The sequence below is a fragment of the Microtus pennsylvanicus genome, chromosome 5 (genome assembly GCF_037038515.1).
Source record: "Microtus pennsylvanicus isolate mMicPen1 chromosome 5, mMicPen1.hap1, whole genome shotgun sequence".
Classification (NCBI taxonomy): domain Eukaryota; kingdom Metazoa; phylum Chordata; class Mammalia; order Rodentia; family Cricetidae; genus Microtus; species Microtus pennsylvanicus.
In genome coordinates this window covers 45,405,491-45,432,402 of record NC_134583.1, presented here as the reverse complement: position 1 = coordinate 45,432,402, position 26,912 = coordinate 45,405,491, and the positions used below count along the sequence as shown (strand labels likewise).

The 26,912-nt window shown below is 42.0% G+C and overlaps 1 protein-coding gene across 1 annotated transcript; it reads right to left on the bottom strand.

Moving 5' to 3' along the window:
• Positions 1-1,260: 1,260 nt before the first annotated feature.
• LOC142850839 (olfactory receptor 52H1-like) lies at positions 1,261-2,202 on the bottom strand. The gene has a single exon (XM_075974740.1). The coding sequence runs from the start codon at positions 2,200-2,202 to the stop codon at positions 1,261-1,263; it is 942 nt and encodes a 313-aa protein (XP_075830855.1).
• Between the last annotated feature and the right edge of the window lie 24,710 nt (positions 2,203-26,912).

The following is a 26,912-nucleotide window of genomic DNA, read 5'->3' as shown; positions in this document are numbered from 1 at the left end:
TGGTGGTGGTGGTGGCGCAGGCCTTTAATCCTAGCACTTAGGAGGCAGAGACAGGTGGATCTCTGTGAGTTCAAGGCCAGCCTGGGCTACAGAGAAGTTCCAGGACAGCCAGGGCTACGCAGAAAAACCCAGTCTTGAAAAAAACAAAATAAAAGTAAAGATTATTTGAGTCAATTATTAGAGCTTAGCCAACTATTTGAGCTCTTTTAGCTTTTGCTTTGTTTTTTTTCATATAGCATTACATCTTTTAGAAGATCTTTTAGTCCCTTCATCCTATGGAAAAGTATTCTAACCTTTCATTTCTTTATATTTTTGTTTTATGTCTGTTTTTTTGCCTTCACGTATGAGCATGTACCATGTGCATACCTGGTGTCCTCCAAAGCCTGAAGAGAATGTCAAGTCCCTAGAACTGAAATTACAAATGGTTGTGAGCTCTCATGAGGGTGCTGGGAACCAAAGCCATGTCCTCTGGACTGCTGAGTTACCTCCAGTATCTCTCTTCTTTTCAAAAAAATCTTCAGCATTATCCTAATCCTCTTCATAAGAGAAACATCTACAACACTGATTTAATAGTTTCATTAAGATTTTCTTTTCATGTATTTGATAAATGTTGCCTAGGACCCTGGCAGATAACTGGACAGATAACTGATATTGTCTAAAAATAAATAATAACTTGTTTCAGCAAGATGGTTCAGCAGCTAAAGGTGCTGCACCCGAGTCAGAAAACCTGAGTTTGATCCCCAAAACCTATGTGGTGGAGAGAGAGGACTTAGCTTCCTCACAAATTGCCCTCTGGCCTCTACATGAAAGCTGTGGCATGTCTGTACCTATATACATATGCATGCACACATAATGCACATGCTTACACATGCATACACGAATAGACCAATGTAATTGTTTTAAATCTAGAAACTACAGAAACAACACTTGTTCCCTACCTCCCTGTGACACAAGAATACACAAGTAAGGTATGTGTACAAATAATGACCAAAAGGAATTACAAGATTCTTATTTAAGACAAGTTGTTTATTTTCAGAGGTGAAATAAATATCTTTTCTCTTCTAACCTCTGAGGCTTTTTTCCTAAAACTAGAATAATTGGGTAGATTTCTGCATAAAATAACTAAGAAAGCAAAACTCCAACTCTGATTAGGAAGAATAGTTCCATGTGTCCTCTCTCGGAAGTCAGTGGTTGTAATTGCAATCTTTTACCTACTATATTTTATGAGCTGGCCTCCAAATGCAACACTTCAGTCATCTGTCACTGGGACCATTTGGGAAAGAGCAAAAGAATGACTTTATCCCTTATCTGCTTGGTCTTCACTCCGTAAACAATAGGGTTGAGTGCAGGTGGGATCATTACATATAGGTTGGCAAACACAATGTGAAAAGTGCGAGGGACATTGTGTCCAAAGCGATGAGCAAGGATGGAGAAAAATGCTGGTATATAGAACATGAGGATGACACAGACATGGGAACCACAGGTGCCCAGGGCCTTTTGACGTGCGTCTCGGGAGGGAAGTCGAAAAACAGCACATAGGATAAGAGTGTAGGAAATGGCTATAAGGACCACATCTGTAATTACTGTCATGATAGGAACACAAAATCCATACCAGATGTTGATGGAGATATCCGCACATGCCAGTCGGGCAACACCTATGTGCTCACAGTAGGTATGGGCAATGATGTGTGTCCTGCAGAAGGGTAGGCGGTTCACAAGGAAAACACATGGGACAAAAACACAAAAACTTCGGAAAGAAATTCCTACAGCAATTTTGACAATGGCTTTGGGTGTGAGAATAGTGGTGTATCTCAACGGCGAGCAGATGGCCACATAGCGGTCAAATGCCATGGCCAGCAAGATAGCTGAGTCCAAGACGAAGCTATAATGCAGAAAGAATAACTGGGTCAGACAGCCAGGAAAACTGATTTCCTGAGGACCAAACCAGAAGATACAAAGAGTCTTGGGGACACAGGTAGTAGACAATATGAGGTCCGTCATGGCCAACATGGAAAGGAAGAAGAACATGGGGGAATGAAGACTGTTTTCCACTGTGATGAGGTAGAGAAGGATACTATTGCCCATGATGGCCACCAAATAGATAAAGCAGAAAGGGATGCTGATCCAGACATGGTATTGCTCAAGTCCAGGGATGCCCGAGAGGGTGAAGGGGCCAGTGCTGTAGCTACTTGTGTTGTGCATGACCGTTGAGATCTGATTGATGGCCCTTCTATCCAAAAAGCAAATGTGTACAGTGAGCACGAGGAATGGCGTGGCAATTCTTCCTCCACAACCTCCTTGGGACCAGTTCTCCTCTTTCCTATACTTGAGAAAAGAAAATCAGGTTACTATTAAGAGCGCTATTCATGGGCAGGAATAATTGCTTCTTGGTGAAAAGCACTGGCTGCTCTTCCAGAGGTCCTGGGTTAAATTTCTGACACCCATTGTTGTGGGTGTAGTGGCTCACAGTCATCTGCTAAGTCCAGTTCCCGGGAGATCTGACACCCTCTTCCGACCTCTTTGGACACCAGGCACACACATAATGCACATATATACATTCAGGCAAAACACTCACACAAAAAATAAAATAAATATATGCCCCCAAAAGAAAGTAATGCTAGCCGGGCGATGGTGGCGCATGCCTTTAATCCCAGCACTCGGGAGGCAGAGGCAGGCGGATCTCTGTGAGTTCAAGACCAGCCTGGTCTACAAAGCTAGTTCCAGGACAGGCTCCAAAGCCACAGAGAAACCCTGTCTCGAAAAAAAGAAAGTAATGCTCATGACTTTGAGAGTCATCAGACTCCAGTATTAATTCCCAAGTTAGTCTAGAAACCAAACCAGAGAGAAATAACTTGTCCAGTTTCTACCTGCTAATCCTGTTGAAATGACTGAGTTTTCCCTGAGTCTATATACTCATTACTGTATGGGTGTGTCTAGGGAAAAGGACACTAACTGCATATAGGAACAGGAATTCACTGCAGAGAATGGGAACATGAGGTTATCAGCAACTTTGAAAACTTAGTATACTCCAGCATCTTTGATGTGTTATATTATTTAGAAGCTCCTCATTAAAAATTGAGTTTTGTCTTTTCACTTTTGTCTTGTTCTGAGAAACTGAACACCTGTGAAGTCATCTATTTAGCCAAGGAAGATCTCATCTCTAAAAACTGGTAGAGCCAAGATCATTGGATTCCATGACCAGCACTCTTTTGTGGTGCTGAGGACTCACAAGTGATGTGAATCTGTGAGAAAAACAGTAATACACAGAATCGCGAGGTGTCTGAATACTAACTCCACATCAGTTTCTGCAGTCACTGTCCTCCACGCCCTGGGACTTTCAGACCAACATGCTCTGAGACAGGGATACCAGAGACCTCCTCGTGGAGAACAAGGCATGAAGCTGGACCACCTGTCTGCCTGCTAAGGATGAAGGAGGAAAATCTCCTGTAAGAATTGGAGAAAATGCCAGGCGGTGGTGGCACACACCTTTAATCCCAGCACTCAGGAGGCAGAGGCAGTACTCTGTGAGTTCGAGACCAGCCTGGTGTACAAGAGTTAGCTCTAGGACAGGCTCCAAAGTTATAGAGAAACCCTGTCTCAGGAGAAAAAAAATATATTGGCAAAGACTTTGAGCCACTTGTACTTTTGAAAAGTAATACTTGGGGAGACCTCTAGTGTAAGAAATGCAAATTTTACTGATTCTAAATGTCAAAGTAGAAACAAGGAAACTTGGAAAGATGGGTTTTGAGAATTTTCAGAATTTGACGAAAGATCTTAGCCTGAAAGCACTTTTGAAACTCTCCTAACCGTCCTCTGAGAAGGTTGGGGACCTAACTCAGATGCTGCAGTGCTTGCCCAGCCCAACAGGCACCATGGGTTTCATACAAGCATTCTGGCTGTCATCATGTGCCTGTGCCAACACTGAGGAGATCAGAAGTTAAGGTCATCCAGGTGAGGCCAGCCTAGGATCTATGAGATCCTGTCTCAAAGAAGAAAAAAAAAAACTATGAAATACACCATAATATTATCCTTATTTTACAAATGTAGAAAGTAAATGAGAGAGAAATAACCTTGCAAAAGCTACAGGATAAGTAAACATTACATCTGAGAGTCAAACGCCAAGTCTTAAAACTTTTATGTTCATAAGCAAAATTCCCAAAGGAGCTAATGAACTCTTTGGAGAAGAGAAAGTACATGATATCAACATAGCAATAGACAGGGTTATACACCATAAAGAAAGCATAGCAAACCCAAACATAAAACAAGTCAACAATAAGACACCAAACACATCACTTTATAGTTACAGACGTATATTGTTTGAACTTTTCTATTATCAAATCTAAATTCTCTGTAAATTTACAGAGAATAAATAAACCCCAGTTATATGGTGCTGACATGTGAAATACTTAAACAAAATGACCCAGAAATGACAAAATAAAAGAATAAATAAGTATATTTTTGGACAAATTTTTAAAATGTAACAAAAGAAAGCTTAGCAACACAGAAATAAAAAAAGGCCAGTTTAAGGGTCAGGGTGATGTACTGGCAGGTAAAGGCACTTGCCACTAAGTCCAATGACTTGAGTTTGATCCATGAGACCCACTTAGTGGAAGGAGAAACTGACTCCTGCAAATTGCCCTCTGGCCTCCACACTGCACACTAGAGTACACACGTGTACACACACACACGCACACACACACACATACACACACATTTATACTAAATAAATAAAGCTACATAAGAATATTTTAAGTAAATTTTACTATGTAATCACTGAATAGAGAAAAGGGGACTGTACTGTTTAAAAGAACACTCCTTAATGAAAATGGAAGTCATGTCCCTTATAGGCAGTTCCTAGAATTCAATCGTGTTTATTTATCATGTGTGGGGGTCACATGGAGGTCAGAGGGCCACTTTGTGGAGTTGGCTCTCTTGTTCCAGCTTTGTATGGATCTAGGGATCCAACTTAGGCCATAGGCTTGTCCAACAAGCCCTTTCACCCACTAAGCCGTTCATCAGCCTCTTGAATCTTTGGTTTTTGTGTAATTATTTGAACTAACTGTCCCCTGGTGACACCTTATCCGTGTGACAACTTTTCTCCTGTTTTCTTATTATCCTCCAAGCAAATCTTCCCAGTTCTTTGACATCTATTGATTAACCGCAGGTGTTTGCACTCACGTGACCCATCAAAAACTTCTCCTTAAAGTCTTTCTTCACATTGTGGCTGGCGTGTCATATGTGACCAGCTCCAAAGCTACATCTTAAAGCACTGTAACTCAAGGCTGATCAGTGCACAAAGAGCTATGGAACAGATGACACGTGCCGTACAAACACGGTGTGGTACACACTCTGTCCACGCCCATCTTAGTGAGGCTGGGCGCCTAGGCTCCCTACACGTGAAGCTCTTCTCCCACTCCTTCTGCTTCCAACAAAGCTGTGTTTCCTACTTCAGCCTCAGCAAGCCTAGTCCACTCCATGCACGGAAATGGGGTAGAATAATCCCTGGAGACAGTTTCCAGATTTCTCTATATTAGAAATTTTATTTCTTCTTATAGGAAATTCATAATACTTACATTACTTATTTAACATTTCTTTTCCAGGCTTGACAATAATCTCTGTAAAGACAAAAATCATGTCAATTTTGTTCATTTTTTATACTACCCTCAAGACCTACACAACAGTGTCACTCAAGAACATTTTTAGATGAAATATCAACAATTAAGCCAAATAAAAATAAATATTCTCACTAAATGTCTCTAGCAATAAATTTTCACATATTAAATCTGTATTGCTTCTTATGTAAAGCAAAATAATCCTATGTAATTTGGAAGTCAGTGTGTACCAAGCCACATACAAACACTAAAAGCATTTTCATTAAGGATATAAGTAAGGTCATAATTGCCATTTTTATTGATATTTCCCAAGAGATGCTCACCAACAGCATGAGACACTTTGGGGATAAGACTGCCTTTGCCCATTCCATTCCTTTCAGTTTGGCTTGTGCTGATGATCATAACAGAGGAGTTGCAGTCGCTCTGAGTGTATGCTGGGAGGCACAGCCCCGAATACCCCTTGCTCTCGCTGTACTTTCATCTGTTTGCTGCTGCCGTGTTCCTGCTGTGTTTGACATGGTGTCAAATACAATACTAGATGAAAGGATCCCAGCACATGCCTTTATGCCCTGCACTAGGGAGGCAGAGGCAGGGGGATCTCTGTGAGTTTGATGCTAGTCTGGTCTACAGAGTGAGTTCCAGGACAGGCATCAAAGCTACACACAGAAACACTGTCTCAAATAACCAAAAAAAAAAAAAAAAAAAAAATGCCAGGCAGCGGTGGTGGCAATCGCCTGTAATCCCAGCAGAGGCAGAGGCGGATCTCTGTGAGTTCAAGACCAGTCTGGTCTACAAAGCTAGTTCTAGGACAGCCAAAACTACACAGAGAAACCCTGTCTCAAAAAACAAAACAAAACCAAAAAACCCAACCAACCAAAAAAAGAACCATTATTTTGGAGAGAAGATGTTATGGTAGGGAAATAAATACAAAGAACAAATTTAACTCCTTGTGGATTCTAAGAAAAACATGATGCCATTCAGATGAAAAAAAAAAAAGAAAAGAAAAAAGCAAAACATGATGCAACTGTGCTCTTAATGTAACTTCTTATGGATAGATTTTGATTTGTTTTCAGAAAATATGTAACTTGTAGCTGGAAGCCTGTCAATCAGCAGCAGGCTTAGCTGGAAGCCTGTCAATCAGCAGCAGGCTTAGCTGGAAGCCTGTCAATCAGCAGCAGGCTTAGCTGGAAGCCTGTCAATCAGCAGCAGGCTTAGCTGAAAGTCTCTGCAGAAAATGTGTCCTAGCAGCAAGGCCCCCCAGTGTGAGACAGCACTGAGCACTGCTCCGTGTGTTGATTTATTCTTCTGTCTTGCTTAAGGTTCAGATATTTCCACAATTTCAACTGTATTGTCTTCCTTAAAACTCTGTTGCTATAAAACACTAATTACCCTAAACCTAAAGAATATGTAAAGCATATCACACTGACTTTTGTTGACACAGAACCTATTTGCCATGCTTTCCACCCCGCTGCTGTTCTTATTCTCCGTTATAATTAACAGGTGGCTAAAATGAATGAGTGAATCCAGAATGGCGTGGAAATGCGTGCTGCGATGATACAAATGCCCAGATACATGCAGACTCACAAATCTGACAGTCACAGTATAGCCCAGAGAACTGCTTAGAAACCAACTGTAGATGAACATGGTAACCCATAATCTGAGGACGTGGAAGGCCCCACAAGTTTAAGGCCAGCCTGGATCAAATAGTGAGTTCCACACCTAGAATATACAGTAAAACTCTGTCTCCTACACCAAAGAAGTAAAGTAAAATAAGTGATAATTTTAAAAATAACTTTCAGAGCTAAGTTGGATGAGTTTGATCTGTTTCCTACTTGTGTTACATTGAACACATGATTTGATATCCCCCAAATGCCTTTTTCTTCCTAGAAGTAAGGACTTACAAGCTCTTCATAAGTAGCAAAGCATAGGGCAGGCAAGTAAGTGAAGACACCTACCACCTGAGTTCGGTCCCCAGCACCCCACATAAGGTGCAGAAGGAACTAATGTGACAGTTGTCCTCTGGCTTCATACGCGTGCTGTGACACCTGTAATACCTGTAACACATGTGCACCACCACCACTACCACCACCTCTCTCTCTCTCTCTCTCTCTCTCTCTCTCTCTCTCTCTCTCTCTCTCTCACACACACACACACACACACACACACACACACCACCACCACCACCACCACCACTACCCCTCTCCCACCACCTCTCTTTCTCTCTCTCTCTCTCTCTCTCTCTCTCTCTCTCTCTCTCATACACACACACCACCACCACCAACACTACCCCTCTCTCAACACGTCTCTCTCTCACACACACATACATACACACACAACACAAGTACATAACAAATAGAATTTTAATTTTAATAAATAACGAACTATTAGTAATGTTTGCATTATCATAGACAGATCTTAATGTGCATGGATGTTAGAAAACCTGAAAATACATAAAACCCTCAGAGCCAGAGTCAGAATCCACCCTTCTTGTTCCAAACTCTCTCCAGCCTCGTCGGTCCTCTATCCCACATATCCACAACCGTTTTGTTCTTTGATACCTTATAATCTGAGCCCCAGCCCTGAAGACTTACTTAAAGGAACTAAACTAGGTCCATGGTTGTGTCTCTCAGTCCTCTTCTGCTCACTGCGTAGCCTCTAGGACTTCTCTTTGGCTTGCCAGTCTTGCCTGCCTGTCCAAACCCAACACTTCTCAAACCCAGATCCTTGATAAGGACAAAGAGAAATAGCACTGTTTAAAGGAAATCCTCTTATTCTTCTTCCTAGACGTGCAGAGAACCTGCTCTGAGCTTGCAGGCCCCAGAGGGACCCACACACAAACCTTGGCAGGGAATTGGATATTGCACAGAAACTCATCCCAAGGGCATAGCTGGTAAGGGCGTGAGATCCCAAAAGCTGAGATGCGCTGAGTCCCTGCTGCAGCCTCAGCTCTTCCAGGACAGCTGGTATCCTGAGAGAAGAAAATCCCAGGAGGATTCCACACTATGTCCTCTCCACTGACAAATACAACCTTCAAGGGGCTCTCTATGTGCCTTATGCTTGTGTTTGAAAGAGTTTGGACCTCCCTTCTCACACATGATGTGGTTATAGCTTTGTAGAGCTATAAAGTAAGATAGAGAAGGAAAAAGGGAATATTGGTTTTCTATTTCTTTAACACTTAAGTTTTGGTGATGTCAAAAGCTCTTTAATACATTTTCAAAGCTGACTTCTAGGTTAAATACTCATTTACCTACCCAAATTAGAAACACACACACACACACACAACAGCAATAAAAACAAACTTTTCAGTCAAACATCATCACATGGGCAGCTTAAAATAAGTATGGTGGGATTATGTCCACCCTGGGACTCAAAAACCTTCCAATCAACCTGAAAACTAGAAGACAAACACGGACCCATCTGACCTCTGCCTCAGCCCCTTGACTCAATCTGAGCTGCACTTGAGCTTCAGACATGTAATTAGCTTTTTCTGGGTTTTATTTTTTGGGATGAGGTGATGTCTTTTACCATCACCATTCAAATTTCTAATCTTGGGAAGATCCTTGGAGTATATTAGCATGTTATTAGATTTATTTATGTGTGTAGCTGCAAGGGATGCAGAAAAAAGATATCTAGGACAGGGATGGGTGCAGGGTGCAGCAGTGAACAAGAATCATGGAGTTGAGGGCTCAGAGGCTAAGAGCATTTGCTATTCAAACATGGGGACCAGAGTTCAGAATACAGCATCCACACAACAAGCTAAGCAACCCATACACACAGGAGGATTGCTGTAGCTTGCTGGAGGCAGTGTGGTCTTGTTGGAGGAAGAGTGTTGCTGTGGAGGTGGGCATGGTGTTTTTCTCAAGCTCTACTCAGTGTCCTGCTGTCTTCTGATCAAGATGTAGCCAGTCCCGTGTCTACCTGCTGCTCCTCATCATAATGACAATGGACTAAACCTCTGAAGGGATAAGCCACCACCTCTAACAATGTTTTCTCTGTAAGAATTGCCATGGTCATGGCGTCTCTTCACAGCAACAGAGTCCATAACCAGGACACACACAATTTAGGAAGCTTTTACAGTAGTAGATTTCCATATGACTTTTCAAACAGCCCACAGTGTCACCTGTTTCTCCCCATTCCGTCCTCTACACCACCCTGTTGACCGAGGTTTCTGTCCTACCTGGTTCCTGCAATCGTTAAATCCCAAAGAAATCACACAGAGGTCTACATTAATTGTAAACTGATTGGCCCAGTAGCTCAGGCTTCTTATTAACTCTTATAACTTATATGAACCCATTATTCTTGTCTATGTTAGCCACGTGGTTCAGTACCTTATTCAGGGAGGCAGTCACATCTTGCTTCTTCTGTGGCAAGGCCAGGACTGTAAAATTCTTTCCAGAATTCTCCTGTTCTCCTTTACCCACCCCCTACTTCCTGTCTGGTTGTCCCGCCTATACTTCATGCCTGACTACTGACTTATTTAAAATATAATTGACGGAATACAGAATTGTCCCATGCCACCACACTCTTGTTTGTTGTCTCTTTAACCTTCCTCTTTGAATTTCCCCACCATCCCTTTATAACACTATATATGTGTATGTGTGTGTGTATACACATATATAGTGTATATATCTTCTATATTCTTAGGACAATCCCCTTCTCCTTACATATATATAAATCATGAAAGCTAATATCTATGTATAAGAAAAAAACATGTTGGTCCTTCTAGGTTTAGGCTAGATCATTCAAGATAGTGTTACTGTCACTCAGGGTGACTGTTTTTACCTCCATCCATTTACCCGCAAATTTCTTAACAACTGAATAATATTTCATTGTGTAAATAAACCACATTTTTATCATCTGTTCATCAGTTGTTGGGCATATTGACTGTTTACAAATTTTGGCTATTATGAACAGATCAACAATGAACGTGGATAAAGCAAGTATCTCTTCAGGAAAATGTAGTCTTTTGGGTGTGTGCTTAAAAGTGATATAGTTGGATTTTGTGGGAAAAAAGCAGTAATCAATGTCACCCAGCTACAAACCCTATAAGCTCTAGTAACAATTTACAGGCAAGATATGCCCACTAGTGCACAAGTGTTGTAAAACTAACCAACTACTTTTTTGTTAGATCTGAGGTCTACTCCATAAGATGAAACCCGGTATTGCTAATAAAGCCAAGAACCTGAGACTAGATAGGTCATGGACCCTAAAGGAAAATCTTCTACTATCATTCTCCTAAACAATCAACAACAAAATGATTACTACTGACAAACACTGTACTCATAGATCAGTGGATTACTCAGCCCTCAGCACAGGAGCTTCGTCTTGCAATAGATGGTACTCAACAGGAGATGTCCACATCTGGCCAATGTGTAGACAATGAGAGACCTTGAAACACTCAGCCTGAATATGGAAGTCTCCACAACAGGACTTATGCACAAATGAACTCACAGAGTCTGTGACACGAGCCCTGCACAAGCTCAAGCTAGACAAAACTTCTAGTGCAAAGGAGACAAAGTGGGCAAAAATTCTACTACTGTCCAGGAAACTATATATAAATGATAGCTTTGGGGAGAAGGAAAATCCTTCTCCAGAACAGGGGAGCGGGAAAATCAGGTTCCTCCAGGAGAGTGATACTGTATATATCAACAACACTCCAGGACAGTCTCCGTGCACAGGAGTAGATGGTCAGTAGAAACAGAACTCCATAATGTTAGTGCCTTTATTCTTTCCTATCTCATTTTCCTTCAGTGCACTGGAATAATTGGTAAAATGGTTTCCTTTTTGGCCTAGTGCCTCTCGTGGAACTGCCCTTTCTTGGGTTCTTCCCTAGCACTGCACCCGAGCGGGGCATTCGTTTTTTGGAACCCAGGGCTCCTCTGGTATTTTTCTGCCTCACCCGTGGAAAACAGGCTTACATTTCTAACTTCTACCAGTGACTGACTAAATTTTAATAGTCACACCAAGTGGACAACCAAGGCTGCTGCCATTTTCTTTGAGGTTAACAAAGGGAAAAGCCACAGGTTCTGTTCACAGTCAAAGAGGGCCTGCAGAAGGCTCTCCACATGAGGTCCCGCCCCAGCCAGCTTTTTTATTTCACTCACTTTTTATTTAACTTTATGTGGAACTTAAATTCAACTGTTTGTAAATGTGTGTATACTTACTGTTAAATGTTTTAAGTTCAATATATCATTCCAGATTAAGAAAGCAATGTCTCATGTTTTAAATTGGTATATACTTTTAAGTCTCTTTAAAAAAATGCTGTATATGTAATCCAGCCCTGCTTTAAAATATATTAAGCTGTTCTCCACTACTGTCAATTCTACCATTAAGCTTCTATTGCAAGCAGTTTTCTCTTTTGTCTTTTACAAGTATAAATCTTACCTGTGAAGTTGAGATCCAGTACAGTCAAGTTTGGACCCAGCTCTCCAGGCAGATCCTATACTGTAGTTATAACTCATCTATACCCAATAAACAGCCCTCAACCACTCAGAGATCTAGGGAATATGTCATTTAAATATTTAATTATTAAAAGATGTTTATAGCAGAGAGACAGGTTGGCTCCTAGAAATACTCTACTTCCTCCAAAGAAGACAGAAGACAGGTGGGCACAGAACAATGTCCATCTGCAATTCACTTCATCAACTGCCAAGCACTGACCACTGGGAAAAACTGCCTTTCATCTAAACTGAAGATCTCCAGAAAGTGGACAGAATCAAATGGAATTGATAGCCTAGATGCTCAGGTCATGGTATGCTTGTCTTCCTACAAATTTATGACCACAGGAATCTTCTAAAACCTGGCAAGCCCTGCGCTAAACAGCAAAAGGCAAATGTGACTCTCAGTGACCTGGAGGACCCTGAGGAGGGGCTATACGTAGACAACAGAGTAAGTTCGCTGCTGTTGTTGGTTTTTTTGTTTTTTTTTCCCGCCCCCCTGTTGGTTTTTTTTTTTATCAATAACTCAAGTAAAATTTTGTCCTTCTCAAAGATCTCTGATGCAATTTGACAGCTGAGAGGTTTTGTTGGTTTAAAAGGACAACTTCGGTGGGAATGCAAACTTGTGCAACCACTCTGGAAAGCAGTGTGGCGGTTTCTCAGGAAATTCGGGATCAACCTACCCCTGGACCCAGCAATACCACTCTTGGGAATATACCCAAGAGAGGCCCTATCATACAACAAAAGTACATGCTCAACTATGTTCATAGCAGCATTGTTTGTAATAGCCAGAACCTGGAAACAACCTAGATGCCCTTCAATGGAAGAATGGATGAAGAAAGTATGGAATATATACATATTAGAGTACTACTTAGCAGTAAAAAGCAAGAACTTCTTGAATTTTGCATACAAATGGATGGAAATAGAAAACACTATCCTGAGTGAGGTAAGCCAGACCCAAAAAGAGGAACATGGGATGTACTCACTCATATTTGGTTTCTAGCCATAAATAAAGGACATTGAGCCTATAATTCACGATCCTAGAGAAGCTAAATAAGAAGGTGAACCCAAAGACAAACATATAGGCATCCTCCTGAATATTAACCTTCATCAGGCGATGAAAGGAGACAGAGACAGAGACCCACATTGGAGCACCGGACTGAAATCTCAAGGTCCAAATCAGGAGCAGAAGGAGAGAGAGCACGAGCATGGAACTCAGGACCGCGAGGGGTGCACCCACACACTGAGACAATGGGGATGCTCTATCAGGAACCCACTAAGGCTAGCTGGCCTGGGTCTGAAAAAGTATGGGATAAAACCAGACCTGTTGAACATAGTGGACAATGTGGACTACTGAGAACTCAAGAACAATGGCAGTGGGTTTTTGATCCTACTGCACGTACTGGCTTTGGGGGAGCCTAGGCAGTTTGGATGCTCACCATACTAGACCTGGATGGAGGTGGGTGGTTTTTGGACTTCCCACAGGTCAGGGAACTCTGATTGCTCTTCGAGCTGATGAGGGAGGGAGACTTGATCGGGGAGGAGGAGGGAAATGGGGGGCGGTGGCGGGGAGGAGGCAGAAATCTTTAATAAATAAATAAATTAAAAAAATAAATAAAAGGACAGCCTCACTGAACAAATTTCAGTAAAATACAAGTTATTAAGGTGTGTATCTGCAAGTTATAAAAGTGTGAGGACAAATACAAGTTATCAAACCTCTCTCTCATGCTGCCTTTCATAGTCTTAAAAATACTTTTCATTGTGAAAAAATATCTGTCACAGTCATCCTGTTATAAATATGCTGTTATTTAAAATTTATGTTTCCACAAACTCAAAATTCTTATGAGTTCCAGGGAGCCTAATTGAAGGATCCACCTTAAACAGGTCGGATTCACCCTCCTCAACTCCCTGTTCCTGTAATTTTTTATTCCTAAACTTAACACTGTCCTCTGTTCTGCCAATACCTTGCCAAGTCCAAGAGACACCCAACAATTTCATATCACAAACACTGGACAGGAACAGACCAGCTACACCATGATGTGACCAGCTCCCAGCTTTCTCAGGTGCCCTGTCAAGACAATGCCCACAAATAAGCAGGAAGCAGTCTTGAGAATCCACCATCCCAATTCCTTTAACCTGTTATGCCTAACTTCAGTTTTTTATTATAAGAAAGAGATGGGGATGTTATGATCTGCTGGTCTGACCTGTCACCTGGGTACCCCGTCACTTTATGAGACAAGCTCCGCCCACTGCAAACCCCTTCCACTGAGGCAAGCAGATCTCCTGCGTCCTCCAGCCTGTGCTCTCTTTCTCTTTCCATTCCTTTTTTGAAGAGGTAACCTCTCTCTCTCTCTCTCTCTCTCTCTCTCTCTCTCTCTCTCTCTCTCTCTCTCTTCTTCCCCCTCCTTCTCTCCTTCCTCTTCCCTTTCCCTTCCATAACCCACTAAATAAACTCTATATGCAAACTCTCTCTGCATGGCCTATCTGCCTGTCTCTCACCCGCTGTAGTTTCCCGCCCACCAAGGAGACCCACCAAGGCCTCTGGGGACCTGCCCATGCCTTGGGTGACCCATTGCTACCCTGCCAAAACCTTGGGTGACCAACCATGGCCCCTCATGGGACTGGCTGCCCCTCATAAGACTGCTGCCCCTTGTGGGACCAGTCCCCCATCTTTATAAAAGAATAACAGACTTGTTTGTTTTGCTTTCAACTTTTGACCATACAGAGAGAAAAAATTCAGACCAGAAAGCCTAATGGCATTAAAAATGACAACCTAATAACAAATCACAATTGGTAGAATGCCTGCCTAGCACACAAAGAGCCGCAGGTTCAACCCCAATACCATATTAACTAGGGATGGTGTCATATCCCTGTAATCCTCTGCTTGCAAGGTGGAGGCAGGAGAATGATTCAAAACTTCAAGGTTGTCTTCAAAGCCAGCCTGAGATATGTGAAACCCTGTTTAAAACCAAACAAAAGACAATGTTTAATGTTTGACTAAAACAGCAGTCCCTATAAATCTACACATTAGCTTCTTAAACCCTGCATTGGTTGTCTGAAAAGTGCAATGGAATGCCAGACCAAAGGAACTTAAGGTTATTATGGCTCCAGTCTATGGTGGCAGGAGCTTGAGACATCTGGTCACACTGTCGACAGGCAGGAATCAGAGGGAGATAAACGCTGGTGCTCAGCTCACTTTCTTTTTCATTTAATCTGTCAGATAGGGTGGGGACTCTCACACCAGCCTTATCTAGCAGATCCTTCACAAACAAGCCCAGAGATTTATCCCCAAGGTCCTAATGTGTACCATCAGTACACACCATCACAGATTCGTGTAAGTGGAAAGGGATCTTCGTCAGGAAGTAGAGAGGAAAGAACTAAAGTGCACAGTGAGTGGCAGCTGGGCAGGGGCCTCTACTCAGATGAAGATGGGATTCTTGCCTTCCTCATAGAGAGGGATTTTTAGGACCAATCAGTATGAAGCAAAGTTTATTAGGAAGACATTTTAGCATAGATATAAACACAAGAGCTGAAAGAGAGGCATTCAGGAACTAGTCAGTATGGGCTTGTTTTGAAAAGCAGAAAGGATATGCCAGTGTATGTGCATACACAGGTGACTTCAGAGGCTTCTGGTCCTTTGAAATGAAGCTAGAGAACGTGGGTGCTGGGATTTCTAAGCCACATGACAGAGCATCGTGCACACTGAACTGCTCAGCCATCTATCCAGCCTTCTTAAGTCATCTATAGCTGTTTTTATCACAGTCAGTTGTCTGTGTGTGTCTGTGTTGCGACTGTGTATACATGTGTGTGTAAAACTGTGTGTGAATGCATCTGTGTGTGTGTGTGTGTGTGTGAGTGTGTGTGTGTGTTAGAGAGGGAGAGAGAGATTTGGGCTGGTTCTGAAGTTGTACCAACAAAGGGTTGCTAAAAAATTTAAGTGAAATCATAGGGCGAGTCCTGAGGTGTACAGAATAAGATCACAGTTACTACGGTAATACCCTAGACCAAGAGGTTAAAAAGGAAGTTAAAATGTTTTTATTATACACCAAAGCTGTTAGTTCTGTTTGTAATATTTCCAGAAAAATGTCTATGAAGGCAGTAATAATAAACTCATGGTTCAGTGCTACTTAACAATCCTTTTGTTTTGTTTTGGTGTTTGGGGGGTTTGGGTTTTGTTGTTGTTGGTGGTGGTGGTGGTGATGGTGGTGGTGGTGTTTTGAGACAGGGTTTCTCTGTGTAGCCCTGGCTGTCCTTAAACTAGCTCTGTAGACCAGGCTGGCCTTGAACACAGAGATCCACCTGCCTCTGCCTCCCATGTGCTGGATGTATTTCTACCGAAAAGGAAAATTATCTCTAGGGTAGATAACTTTCACAGGATTATAGGTTCCCAGCTGGCAAGAAACTTCAACCAGACTTTGGAATTGGGCATTTCTTTCCCATGGCCTTCTTAATTTTCCTAGACTTTCTATCCTGCCTCAAAAGACAAACTTAGGCTTGAACAGCCATGAGGAAAGTGATTGAGAAAAGCCCTGAAAGAAAATGCTTCAGGAAGGAAAATAGAGGGGAAGAAAGAGGTGAGTTTGAAGGCAGGAAATAGAGTAACACTGAGACAGGGAAAACAAGCAGAGTTAAAACAAACAACCAAACAAAAAGACCCAGCGGGGCCTCTCTCTCTCTCTCTCTCTCTCTCTCTCTCTCTCTCTCTCTCTCTCTCTCTCTCTCTCTCCACTCATCATCTGCCTGGCCTATCTTTTAGAAATGTTCTGTTCCATTTGGCCCCATGCAAAAGTGATCCTTGTGCACATTCAATAGATGCCTGTGTTAATTGGTGTGGTCTTGAGGCAGCTGAAGCTTAGGAACAGAGGGATACACAAGACAGGAGAGTTACTTCTCCCAGAAGACAAGAAAGGATAAGCACTGTGAGGTAAGCCAGACGTTTAAGAAGCAAGAGCTACAGACCAAGTGTGGAACTGAGAAAGTGAATCAGAAGGTGCCAAAGGGAGAGGTAAGTCTTGAAGGGTGGAGGGAAGTGTTAAGACAGGGGGAAGAGTCAGAAAAAGGTGCAGAAGTGCCCAAGTCCTCGCTGCTCTTCAGAGAGGGTGGAGGGTATGTCAAAAGGTAGCTGGAGTGAGCTGTGTATTCCTGGGAGTGGGGATGGAGAGTGTTTGGGGTCTCATTTCAAGTGAGGATGGAGAGTACTTGGGTAGCTGGTCCTTAGCTCCTATGGAAGACTATAAATGTCATACGTGTGCTACCAATAGACATGGATGTTGCGGGAGGTCCTCCCGCTCCTCCAGCCTATAGCTGCTGAGATACCAGCCCATTGGGGCGTGGTCTCTCTCCCTTTAAAAAAGCGGCCACTTCCCTCTCCTCTCTCTTCACTTCCTGCTCCGCTGGTGACTAGACTCCCTTCCTGGTTGCGTAAAGGGCTATTGCCTGGGACAGTGATCTGTAAGTTTTTTCCCCTTTAAATAAATACCACCCTATTAATCATAATTCCAAACTGGTGTGGCATTGTTTGTGACTTACGCCTACACATGGAGGCAGAGCAGAGGGACCAGGAAAGTGCTGTAGACTATTTGGGAGGACACACACCAAACTGGACATATGGTCAACTGAAGGACAGAACAGCAGAAGGAACATTGATTCCAGCTGGAAGAAGAGAATTAGAGGATGGAGAAGGGGGCAATGAGATGGCTCAGTGGGTAAGGGTGATGGCTGTTGAGCCCGAAGACCTGAGCTAATCAGGAGGACCCACACGGTGGAAGGAAAGAAGGAAACAGCTCCTGCAAGTTGTCCTTTGACCTCCATGTGTGCTCTGTGGCATTTGTGCCAACACATTCACACACACACACACACACACACACACACACACACACACACACACAATTTTACTAAGGAAGGAGGACATCCATAATATAGAGAAAACAAGATAAAGCATTCTGTTTGTCAGAGTTTCTGCTGTACTCAGGCTTAAAAGACAGAAGAGAAGGATGCTTTAAGGCCAACAATCATTGGTTAGGAAATCAACAAGGAAACTGGGTGGTGGTATCACATGGCTTTAATCTCAGCTCTTGGGAGGCAGAAGCAAGTGGATCTCTATGAGTTCAAGGCCAACCTGGAATACAGAGTGAGCTCTAGGACAGGTGCCAAACCCTATCTTGAAAGAGATATCTTATACAGAAAAAAGAAAGAAGCCAGAAATAGGAGGATGACAGAGAGATTCCAGTAACTGCCTGCATTTGTAGTAGATGAGGTATTTACAGTTCTTTGGAGGGAATGTACTGCCTCCAAGAGGAAACAGTGAAGAAGCCAAAATGAGGAATCACTGGGTGAATGTGGAGAGAGTGTGGAATCAGTAGTATGTGCATTGTTCGTTTTGGGGTCTTTGACAGAGTGGAATCCTAGAGCTAAGAGAAAGAGAATAAAATCTGCAGTCTGAAGAGTGTACCTCTCTTCTGGTTCCAATCCAAATGAGATGTTTAGGTGGAGGAGACACCCTGAAAGGGAGAAGAGGGTCCAATGTTACAGACGGAAGAATTGGTACATAAGAGTCTTGGGCATATAAAGAGAGAGGGTCTGAAAGAAAAAATTGCTTGATGGGTTTTTAAAGTGGGGTGGCAGGGCTTGCTGAGTAGTTGTGAGGTTTTATTTGTTATTGTTTCAGGGCAGGACTAGGCAGGCCTTGAACTCCCGATCTTGTCTTCAATTCTCAAAAGTTGGCTTGCAGCATTCCATCCTGTCTAACAAAGTAGGAATGGAAGCAAGAACATAGACAAACCTTAGAATCATTATACTAAGTGAAAGTCAAACACAGAATACCACAATATGTGAATCCTTTTATATGAAAAATCCAGAATTCCTACTCCCTAGGGATGTTAAGTGAATTTCTGTCTGTGAGTGAGATGGGTGGAAGCAGAAAGGAATGCTTAAATAGTGTCATGAGAAATGAGTTAATGGCACTGCTCTAGAGTTAACGTGACAACAGGAAGCAGACATCTGTGGGTACAAGAAATGCAAATATATACAGTGCTCTGGAAAACTAGCTATGTGGAGAAATGGCTCAGTGGTTAACAATGCTTTTTTTTTCTTGCACACTACCTGAGTTCACTTATAAGAGATGACACAGAGAGACTACTGAGCAAGGGGTGCAAACTGCCATGGGTGTGGGTCAAAGTGGAAAAGCGATCATATTTTATATGACAGTCAGGAGGGTGGGCAGGGATCTGAGTTGATACAGGATGTTGGGACAGATCTGAACTAGTTTCCCTTGACAGAGGTGGTTGATCTTTGGAGGAAGGTTAAGGGAAGTTCCTGGAGGAGAAGTTGGAGTCCCAACAAAGACCTAGAATGCAGTTAAATTCCCACTCCTTTATGGCTTTCTCCTCATATAGGAAGAATCATTATGGAATTCTCTCTAAATTGTAGTCATGATCTCAAGGAAGGTGGAAAGTAAACTGTACATGCACGGACTGAGTGCTGTAGGTTTGTAGTGTGTATGTCATTCTCATCTTCTTTATACACAAATAGAAATTTAGGTTCATTGACAGACAAGCTTACAATGTCGTTAAACAGCAGTGCATCTGGGTTTTAAATCCACATCTCTTGGCATCTGACACCGTTTCCTATCTGCATACACAGATTATAATATCATTGCCTACCACGATGGCTATGTATGTGGTACCGAAAGGAAGGATAACCACATACATAGGTGTTCCTTCTAGGGGTGGCATTGAGGAGCGGTCTGCTGAGCAAATGTCAGTGTTCACAGCACTTAGCATTAGGACATAAAGGTAGTAAATAATGATTTTCTCTAGACCCCCTGTCATAGAGGAAAATATCCCGGAGTTGAGAAATCTCTAAAGGAGAATGACTAGAACATGAAAACAGTAATGTCAAATTCTTTAGTCAGGTTTGCATACATTTAGATGTATATTTACATTGTATCTCAGTTATTAGTTGGGGGTCATGCTTTAAGGTGATGGTGAAAAACCCTTGCAAAGTAACCTTTCCCAAAGAACATACAGCTCAGATGAAGGTGAGTGAGGCACATGAATAAAAGACTTACTACGAAAGGAAATGACAAGATATCGCTTTTGTTGAAATGACAGCTAGAATCTCTAAAGATGGATATTTCACTGGGGGCTGAGCATGGAAACATGAAGAACTGAGGTGTGAACTGTGTCTTCAAGGATGAATTAGTCACTCTGGGGTGAGTTTAAGGGGGCTTGTTCTCCATTGTGGCAGGCTGGTCTGATACTTGGTGTTAATAATTACTGATAAGTGACTAAGTTATTAAAGCTTATATTTATAACAGTGCTTATATTTATTTAACTAGTAACTAAATAATACAGAAATCCACAGATATTAGATAAAAGTAGATATTGCAGGTTTATGGACTTGTGCAGTTTCTAAGAAACAAGAATAGCATCTCATGGGACTATAAATGTTTGGGTATGACAGTTTTCTGGAATTATCATATAGAATACATTGAACCAGTACATAAAAGTCAACACTATACAGAAATAATTAGGAGACTACTAAGGAGCAATCAGATGGATGTTGACTAAAGTCCTGTTTAGATGGTGAGCTCAGAGTGAGCTGTCAGGTGCCTCTTGGTTACTGAAGTGAAAGGGGAGGAGAACACAATTAAAGACTACGAGAGAGTAGAATCACCATCACTGTGGTTTTCTAAGAAAAGCAATCAGAGTTTGGTTTTAAATGAATGACAATTTTAGATAAATGTGGAAATGGGTGAGAATCATATAACTAGATAATTAGAAAGTGGAGATGTAAGGACGTCGTAAACACAGGGCATTTGGGTACAGACCTAAACAGAGAACTCTCAACAAAGGAATTTAAATGGCTGAAAGACACTTAAGGAAATGTTCAACATCCTTAGTCATCAGAAAAATGCAAATCAAAACAAGTCTGAAAGTCTGAGATTCCATCTTACACCTATAAGAATGCCAAGATCAAAAACACTGATGACAACTTATGCTGGAGAAGTTGTGGGGTAAAGGGAACATTTCTGCATTGCTGGTGGGAATGCAAGCTGGTACAGCCTCTTTGGATGTCAGTGTGGCGATTTCTCAGAAAATTAGGAAACAACCTTCCTCAAGTGATGTGGGAGGGTCTTCTGTTTTGTGTTGATTTCATTGGTTAATAAAGAAACTGCTTTGGCCCTTTGATAGGACAGAAAATTAGGTAGGTGGACTAACCAGAACAGAATGCTGGGAAGAAGGGAAGTTAGGCAGAAGCCACGCCTCTCCTCTTGAGGGCAGATGCGATGGAGCCAGCCAACAGGTCAGACATGCCAAATCTTTCCTGGTAAGCTACCTCCTCGTGGTGCTACACAGATTATTAGAATTGGGTTAATCAAGATGTGAGAGTTAGCCAGCAAGAGGCTAGAGCTAATGGGTCAGGCAGTATTTAAATGAATACAATTTGTGTGTTGTTATTTCAGGGCATAAGCTAGCCAGATGGCTGTGAGCTGGGTGGCAGGAATGCAGCCCGCAGCTCACACTACACTCAAGACCCAGTAATACCACTTTGGAATATATATCCAAAGGATGCTCAATTGTGTCATAAAGACATGTGCTCAACTATATTTATAGAAGCATGTTTGTCATGGCCAGAACCTGGAAACAACCATAATGCCCCTCGACTGAGGAATGGATAAGGAAAATGTGGTACATTTACACAATGGAGTACTACACAGCAGAAAAAAATAATAACATCTTGAATTTTGCAGGCAAATGGATGGAGCGAGAAAACATCATTTTTAGTGAGATAACCCAGACCCAGAAAGACAATTATCACATGTATTATCATAAGTAGTTTTTTAAAATATAAAGTAAAGAAAATCAGCCCACAAATCACAATTCCAGAGAACCTAGACAACAATGAGGCCCCTAAGAAAGATATAGGTAGATCTAATCTACATGAGTAATAGAAAAAGCAAGATCTCCTGAGTAATTTGAGAGCATGAGGATCTTGAGAGATGTTTGAAGGGGAGAGGAGAACAAAGGAAAATGTAGAGCTGAATAGAAATCAATAATAAAATAAAAAATAAAGCATCCAGGTTACACATAGATGAAGCTCTAAGGTTTGCTGTGAAAAGTAGTCATCTTGTCTGCCCAGCCCATTCCTGGTTCCCCAGCCTCTGGTGCTCTCTTTCCTGGCAGGTACACTCGCAGGCTCTGCATGGTGCAGTAAGTTTCTTTGGGACATACGTTCAGTTTTTGGCATTATCTGGCATCTGGGTCACTTCTCTTCTAAGAGGATACTGACTCTGTTCCTCCCTATTCCTCAGATTTTGTGCTGTTTTGAGATACTCTCCTTTACTCTGCAGCCAGAGCTGGCCTGTATCTCATCACTACAGTAGGTTGGCCTTCAATTGGAGGTTGTTTTCTGGGGACTGCAGGCTTTACTCACCACGCCTGGATCAACAGGATGATTTTAAGTTCAGGGTGGTATTTGCATACATCCATGCCATTATGTCATCAAGCTTTCTCCTCAATTGTTTTTCACTCCTGTTATTCTTGCCTCTACCCTGTTCCCTATTTCCTCCAGAAGGTACCTCCTTTTCTTTCTTCCCACATCTTCAGTTCATTGCCACTTTGGAAACAGACGTTTTAAGTTGGGGAGATTGGGGTACGGATAGAAAATGTGTGATGTGAGCACAGAAGATTGGCTACTGTGGGAATAAGGAGAGAAAGCAAGAGAATAGGAGAATGGAGAGGGGAAGAGGGGGACCAACACAAAGTAAGTATGGAAATGTCACAGTGAAACCCCTCTTATTTTGTATACTAATTAAGAAACAATACTAAAGGAATTAAATCAGTAGCTTAATTCTACCCAAGACAACAGAAAACAAAATAAAATGCAGAGATAGACTGCCTACACCAACAACAAGATGAAAACAGACTCTGGGTAAAGAGGAGCAGATTTTCAGGCCTCTAGTAGACAAAATCTTACTATCTGAAGAGTAGGACCCACACCTTGAAGTGACTATTCAAGGTTCCCAGCAAGAAGGTCTTTAACACAGACCTGGAATCAAATCTTGGTGACATTCTGTTGAGCTCAGAACCATGAAAATAGACTACAGAAAAAAGTATTTATAAGGCATGTTTTATTACTGTTGTTAATTGTACTTGCCTTGTCAAAATTTAAATTGTATAGTTACTATGTTTTTTTTGAAATGAAAACGCCCCTTTAATCCCAGCACTTGGGAGGCAGAGGCAGGCGGATCTCTGTGAGTTCGAGACCAGCTTGGTCTACAAGAGCTAGTTCCAGGACAGGAACCAAAAGCTACAGAGAAACCCTGTCTTGAAAAAAAAAAGAAAGAAAGAAATGAAAATCCATGTGTCTTGCATTAATGTTTTCCTGTAGATTAAAAAAAGAAAGGAATAGTTAGACTAGGGAATAATGTATATTGCTGTGCATACACACATCATGAAATCATTAAATCAATGTAACTGACAGGTCTAGCTCACATTTATTTTCAGCAGAGATAGTTTTGGATCTATGTTTAACAAACAATTTTTAAAGTATAAAAATTGCTATTTTATAACAATGTCTAATCACTGTGAGGTCCCCAGAACTTGTCTTTTAATGTCCAGCTCAGTGGACTTTGTTTCTAAGTCATATCTCCCTGTTTACTGCCTCTGGCCACTCCAGCCTTCAGCACCCCTCCCAGTCTGTGTCCCACCATACTCTGAGGAGTCTGCTTTCTGTGCTGACATGCTAAGTCCTCACAGGCATCAGAATATTTTCTGGCATTTTTTTTCTGGTAATTTCCATCTTGCTGAAAACACAGATTAGCTAAGAGCTGCTATTTTAAAAGCTTCCCGAAGATTCAATAAATAAATATGTTCGGAGTTAAGATAACTTGAAAGTACATACTCTATTCTTCCTGGTAGAAACTAGAAACCAAGATTATTCACTTATACGCACGAATGGCTTCCATGAAAGACTAATGGAGTCACAAAGCAAAACAAAAGAGAGAAGGTATGTGAACTGTCTCACCCCCCCTCACACTGCTCTATGTTTCTCCAGAAGACATATGTTGCTTTCCCATCTTCCTTCCCAATAGAATGTAGATTTCTTTATTTCTGTGGCCTCTCAGTAACCCTACATAAGCCTTGGCTTTTTTATAAGTGATCTCAGTTTTTTAAAAAACAAATTAACTACTTAATTACTTTTATTAGCTCACAATTTCATACAGTGTGACTTGTTATCACTCCCTCTCCAATTCTTCCCAGGCCTACCCACCCTTTTCTATTTACCCAAATCCAACTTTGTGTTCGTTTACTTTTCTGAAAGCATTAAGTCCAATTTGCATTGGCCGTATATTTTGGATATGTGGCCATCCACTGGAGTCGATCTCCTAGGGGCCACATTGTGAAAGAAAATTGACTTCCTCTTTCCCAGAAGCCATCAGCTTTCCTGGGAAGGTCTGCTTTCTGGCCTGAAGGAAAGGTCTGGATTTGCAGTGTTTGGCCACTCCGTCAGTGTCTACATTGTTGTATTTCTACTTTCACTTCAGATCTGTCATGTGGAAACCTGGGATTGTAACTTTTAAACCCCGCCCCTTCTTTAGTTTATTCAAGGAGAAAAAAGGTGCAGTTTATCTTCCTGTAAGTTCAGATTGCAGTACTATTTCTCCATGGCATGGCAGGTTACAAACTTTCTGTTCCACCATCAGATCATGGATGAAAATCTATCTTCTGGTTTGTACTCCTATAGAATGATGATACAAAATCCACAAGGCTGCTTTCTCATGTATAAAATATTAATTCTGTGTATTTCTTTGTGTATGACTTCTTCAACTATAGACTTTTATAGGTTAGGTTTTTTTTCATCTGACCTATGAGTTCATGCACCAAAATTTCATTATAATTAGGAACTAAAACCAAGTATGAACTTGGATTTTTGTGGTGACAATGCAAGTCATTAGTTGTTCCAAGTATGAAATTGTATTATTGATGGAGGAAGGTCATTGGTTAAGTAATAAAGAAACTGCTTGGCCTCATAGGTTAAAGCATAGGTGGGAGGAGTAAACAGAACAGAATGCTGGGAGGAAGAGGAAGTGAGCTAAGACTCTCTGGAGCAGAGATGCCATGCTCCCCTCTCCCGGGCAGATGCAAGATGCAATAGCTCTGCTCTCTGGGGCACACGCTATGAAGCTCCAACCCAGGATGGACGTAGGCTAGAATCTTCCCGGTAAGCACACCTAGTGGTGCTACACAGAGGATTAGAAATGGGCTAAATTAATATGTGAGAATTAGCCTAGAAGAGGCTAGATAGAAATGGGCCAAGCAGGGTTTAAATGAATACAGTTTGTGTGTTGTTATTTCGGGGCATAAGCTAGCCAGGCAGCCAGGGTGCTGGGGACGCAGCCCTGCCACTCCTAATTACAACAGTGCCATGTTTGAGGAAAAGAAGGTGCCATGAACAATAATGTCTATTATTGGCATCTAAGCCTCTCCATGTAGATCTGGCTGGCACCTAAGATAGGCAATTTGCTCTCAAGCTCCTCCTGCCATGTTGCACAACCTTCAGAGTGCTGTGTCTGTTCAGGCGAGGGAAAGGTACTTGTAGGGGGAGTCACACATAAGCACATTCACTGCTGGAAGAGATGTATAATCTACATCACACCAAGAAAACATTAAGCTTGGAAAGTCAGGAATACTCAAGGCAGCATCGTAGTGACGGTTTATTTGGAAGTTGAATCTGGGAGAAAAATACCCAGGCTGTTTCCATCAAAATATTTAGTCTCTTAAAAGAGTGTATGGGGTGGAGACAGTCCCTAAGAACAGTAATAACTTCTTGGTGACAATTGGCTTTACCATTGTGTGGAGCCAAGAGAATGCCTATCTGGGCTTGCTGCTCTCACATGCAATGGATCTTTGGGGACACGTGGTCCAGTTTCCTTTTCTCTAGGTTCTGAGTATGTCAGACACTTAAACCTGGGGCTTAAGAAAGTCCACAGAGATAGCCTCAAATCTCTGCTAATTCCTCATCAACACTGCACAGCTGAGACCTCAGGCCTACTGGGGCTCAGAGTTTCTTGTCCCTGAGGTGCACACAGGAGAAATCCATAAATCTTATTCACTTGTACCTGCATTCTCTCAGCTTGCCTTCGTAGCATCTTTGGCGTTTCTGAGATTCTGGCAACCCTGTCAGACGAATGAGCCAGAGAAGCAGGATTGGAGGCAGACACTGGAGGATAGAGACAAGATACCTTTTCCTCATCTTTAATTCAGCTTCCACAGCATAGAGGTGAGAAGTCAAGGTCCCACGGGCAGTAGCAGTTCACCACCAACATCACACAGACTCTACACTGCTCTGAGGGCTCCTGGAACAAAGCCTCCCAATGACCTCCCCTTAGATCTTTTCCACATTGAGCTCAGCACTGAAGGTCAAAATTAATGAAATGGGTTGCTGAGACTTTGGTTTCTTTTCACAGAACCAGAGGAGAGCAGATTGAGTAAGCTTGCAGTGCTCCATTGCCTGTACGTGCTCCTCTGTGCTTAGCTTCCTGCTGTAGGAAAGCCACTGGACTGTCATCTTCGGGAATCTGGCACAAAGCATTATCATTTCTCCTCTGTCTCACTGTTCTCTGTCAGAATGGTAGGGAAAGGGGCGAGTGAGGGCAACACCTTCTCGCTTTGCTTAACAATGGTCTTATAACCAGACTAATCCCAACAAGTTCTATTGCCAAAGGAAGTCTGTTTTTGGATCAAATCAAAATCTTTTATTCCCCCTTTGAATCAGTTGAACCAATAAGTTCAGACCCATTTGATGCCTCACAGTTTTTGTTTCAGTCTCCTGTTTGCGTTTTGTGTTTTGTTTTTCA

Bases quoted from the DNA above. Each gene is read 5' to 3' on its own strand.
- LOC142850839 (XM_075974740.1), bottom strand. From the start codon at position 2,202: ATGCACAACACAAGTAGCTACAGCACTGGCCCCTTCACCCTCTCGGGC.